General features: G+C 42.2%; 1 protein-coding gene across 1 annotated transcript; it reads left to right on the top strand.

Annotated features, from left to right (window-relative positions):
- Nucleotides 1–3,853: 3,853 nt before the first annotated feature.
- On the top strand, nucleotides 3,854–4,288 carry LOC138910082 (uncharacterized). Its single transcript, XM_070201303.1, has one exon. It carries the CDS (start codon nucleotides 3,854–3,856, stop codon nucleotides 4,286–4,288), a length of 435 nt encoding a protein of 144 aa, XP_070057404.1.
- The last annotated feature ends 296 nt before the right edge of the window (nucleotides 4,289–4,584 follow it).

The following is a 4,584-nucleotide window of genomic DNA, read 5'->3' as shown; positions in this document are numbered from 1 at the left end:
ATAAATTTAACTGTACTGTTTTATGGGTAAATAATTTGGCGCTCACCGTGGGGTATAGACAACTGCGTAATTTCTTTGGTCCATTCATTTGTTACTAACAAAGTTTTGACTCTTTCCTTAGTTAAAATCAAATATGGCAGCCAATGATGTCAACAACGCTAACAACGTTATCGCACACGATGAACGAGAAGAGACATACCAACGTGATGCTTCAATTAGCGAGACCCGCAACGAAGGGGATGAAACTACCCCGATTTGTGAGGGTCAGTACCCACGGCATGTGCAGGATCTAACTCCTGATGATGTGGAGGACGAACACGTTTTTAAAATAATCAAACTCCTAAGAATACAGCAAAGAGAAATTATGGATCACCTCTCAAGGCAAGATCGGGTGATGACGGAATTAAAACAAGCTTCATCGAGTGCTTCCAATAACACCAATAGAAGGGCTCTGGGATTCTCCCAAATTTCCCGCAAATCAGACGGCTCAAAGAACCAATAACAACACTCCAAGGGATTAAGTCGGTTTCGATGATGCCGGGGGGACTGGAAGCGGATATGGGAATAACAACTTGAATGATCCTTTCAAAATCGAGCTCATGAGATTCATGAGAGAGATGAATGAAAGAATGGATTAGAGCGCAAAAGAGTTTCATGAGCGGATGGATCTGTTGAAGATGTTTGGCAAAACCCTCACGAAGGGGGCCTTACATTCTCTCTTACCAAAACATTCAATTGATTCTTTTGAAATACTTACAGATTCGTTCATCAAGGCTCATGCCGGGCAAGAAAGGTCCACGCCAGAAAGGCAGATATATTCAGAATTTCACAAGGCGAATTCGAGCTGCTATGAGAATTCATGATTCGGTTCCAAAAAGAAAGGATGTTGTTACCAGCGGTTACAGATGAATGGGCAACATAGGCATTCACAAAGGGTCTAAATCCACTGAGTTCCGATGCCTCCTAAAACTTGAGGGAGAGCTTTCTCGAGTTTTAGGAAACCACATGGGCGGATGTTCATAATCGCTACGAGTAAAAATAAGGATTAAGGATGATCAACTTGGTTCCTCGACGTCATCCAGAGGACGGAATAGTGATAGGAATCAAGATAAGTTCAAATGTGATTTTGACGTAGACTGAAGGCCCTATAGGGGTCGTTTCCAACCTTAGGAGAAAGTCGATGGGCGTGGAAATAAAGGATTCCAATCGTAAGATAGATTCCCTTCTGATAGAAGGGAGGACCGCGGTCGTAGTCGCAGATCGTTGCAGGAGAAAGAGGCACCGGGATCCCTAGATCCCGCATATCCCAGGTTATCTGATTACAACTTTAATATCAGATTGGTAGAACTGGTTTCGGCAAAAAGAAACATCAAAGAGGCATGATTTCCAAAACCAATCCAATCGGATCCTAGCAAGAGGGATCCTAACATGTGGTGTGAATTCCATGGGACTCACGGCCATAGAGCTGGGGACTGCCGACATCTTCGCGAGGAGGTGGCGATGTTGTTAAAGAATGGACATCTTACAGTGTTCTTAAGTGATCACACCAAAAAGAATGATGGTAGAATCCGGGACAACTCGGAGCCATCAAAGATAGCAACAGGGTAACCTCGAATGACAATCAACATGATCTTCGGAGGAAGCGAGGTCAATGGGGTGACATTTTTGACAGCAAAATGTCGAAAATATCAGTGACTCATGGCAAGAGGGTTGGGGAAGTCTCGGAAGATGACATCGCTTACTCGGAAGAATATGCTAATGGACTTCTCTTACTGCACAATGACATGCTGGTAATTTCACTCAATGTCTTAGATTTCAAATATTAAGCATGTTTTGGCAGATCCAGAGAGCTCGGCCAATATCATACAATGAAGGGTCGTGAAACAAGCTAAGTTGACCAGAAACATCATTCTGACGACAAAATTTCTAGCCGGCTTCAACCTTACTAGAGTCACAACCCGAGGTGAAATCCTGTTGCCCACACACGCCGAAGGGGTACTGGAGACCACTTTGTTTGAAGTGGTAGATGGCAACATGGGATATAGTGGGATCCTCGAAAGGAAGTGGATACACGAGATGAAGGTTATGCCCTCGACCTATCACCAATTGTTGAAGATTTTGACACAAGAAGGAATCAAATAGATAAGAGCAGACCAACCACCAGCAAGAGAGATGAACGTTGTAACCGTTTCCAGTAGTAAGGACAGAGAATCCAAAAAATAGCAATTACAGGAACCGATGCCTTCTCCCATACCAATCGAAGACGACCAAAAGGAGGATTTGTCAGAATTATATCAAGTACCAAGATCGTTTTAGGTATCAGAGGAGACAGATACGACCAAATCAACCGCGGAAGATCTCGAACAAGTGGCCATGTTCAAGGAATTTTTTAAAGAAAATTTCATTTGGGAACAGGGTTAAATCCCGAGCTCAGGTTAGAATTTATAAATTTTCTTAAAGCTAACATTGACTGCTTTGTATGGTCGCACTCGAATATGATAGGTATTCTATTGGAGGAAGCGGTCTACAAACTAAGTCTGGATCCAAACTCCCCATTGGTAAGGCAAAAGAAATACCCGATAACAGAGGTCAAGAACAAGTTTGTTAAGGAAGAGGTAACCCGACCACTTAACATCGGTTCGATTCGAGAGGTAATTTACCCGGAATGATTAGCTAATGTAGTTGTATTACCTAAAAAGAATAAAAAATTTAAGATGTGTGTAGACTATAAGGATTTAAATAAGTCGTTCCCTAAAGACTCATTCTTGTTGCTGAACATTGATCAAATAATTAATGCTACGGCCGGGCACGGGTTAATGAGTTTCCTTGATTCTTATTCCGGGTCTAATCAGATTAGGATGAACCCGGAAGATTAGGAAAAAACTTCTTTCATCATAAACTTTGGTGCATATTGCTACAATATGATGCCTTTTGGTCTCAAGAACGCCGGAGCTACATACCAGAGGCTCGTTAATAAGATGTTTGAAAAATAAATAGGTAAAACAGTGGAGGTATATATTGATAACATGATGGTTAAGTATTTAAATGTAGGAGATCATATGAAACATCTCCAAGAGACGTTCGACATTTTGAGGAAGTACAAGATGAAGCTCAACCCAGAGAAATGTGCCTTTGGGGTTGGCTCCGACAAAATTTTGGATTTTTTGGTCTCGCAAAGAGGGATCGAGGTAAACCCTGACAAAAACAAAGCCATCAAGGACATTCCGGATCAGTTAACAAGTGTGAAGGAAGTACAAAGGTTGACTGGTATGTTGGCAGCTCTCAATAGATTCATCTCAAGGTCCTTGAAAGAATGCCACCACTTCTTATCACTTTTAAAAAAGAAGAACAACTTCGTGTGGACTCCGAAATGCCAGCAGGCATTGAAGGACCTAAAAAGGTACCTATCCAGACCTCCATTGTTGTCAAAACTAGAGGAAGGTGAACAACTACTAATTTATTTAGCGGTATCAGAAGTAGCGGTGAGTGCAGTTTTGGTCCGAGAAGAAGAAGGTATGCAATTTCCTATTTATTACATTAGTAAAATATTATCAGAAGTGGAGACTCATTATCCGCACCTTGAAAAGCTAGCCTTAGCTCTTGTAGTTGCCTCTCGAATGCTTAGGCCTTATTTTTAGTGTCACCCAATAGTTGTTGTGACAACCTTTTACTTAAGGAATGTCCTTCATAAGTCTGAGTTGTCATGTCGTTTGGCTAAATGGGCAGTCGAAGTTAGCGAGTTTGACATTGAGTATAAATCGAGGATTGCAATTAAGTCACACGTTTTGTACTGAGGGCTGCAATTAAGTCATAGGTTTTGGCCGATTTCGTGGCTGATTCCAATCCGGGATTAATGACTTTAGCTACTAAGGAAGCAGTGCTGGTGTTGGGAATGACATCGGGAGTCTGGACTTTCTTTACTGATGGAGCCTCCAACATAAAGGGGTCCGGTCTCGGAGCAGTTCTAATCACCCCTTTGGGGGAAACCCTAAGCCAGGCTATTAGAACTATACTGTTTACTAACAATGAAGCCGAGTATAAGGCTTTAGTTCCAGGACTTGAACTATCTCGGGGACTAGGTTCCGAGGTCATCAAGATAAAATGTGACTCCCAACTGTTGGTAAACCAAGTGTATGGGAGTTTTGACACAAAGGAGGAGCGCATGCAACAGTACTTGAACAAGGTTCAAGCATTACTTGCACGATTCAGAGAATGGTCAATCGTCCATATTCCTAGGGAGGAAAATATAAAAGCAGACGCTTTGGCTAATTTGGGGTCATCCACATAAATGAAAGGATCTGATTTTGGTATGATCGTCCAATTGCTACATTCGGTGTTAGATGTGGATTGTTACTGCGAAGTAAATTCAACCAATTTATTTTTGGACTTGAGGAATGAATTCAGTATATATCTCAGACATGGTAAATTACACAAAGACCCAAAGCATCCCGGGCACTACGAACCAAAGCGGCTCATTACTGCCTCGTTGATGGACAGTTATAAAGGAGATCATTCCAAGGACCATTGGCTCGATGCTTAGGGGCCTCGGAGGCGGACTACATGATGAGAGAAGTCCACAAAGGG

Source organism: Nicotiana tomentosiformis, chromosome 4 (genome assembly GCF_000390325.3).
Source record: "Nicotiana tomentosiformis chromosome 4, ASM39032v3, whole genome shotgun sequence".
NCBI classification, from domain to species: domain Eukaryota; kingdom Viridiplantae; phylum Streptophyta; class Magnoliopsida; order Solanales; family Solanaceae; genus Nicotiana; species Nicotiana tomentosiformis.
The sequence above is the reverse complement of the archived record's forward strand: the minus strand, read 5'-3'. Positions and strand labels throughout refer to the sequence as shown.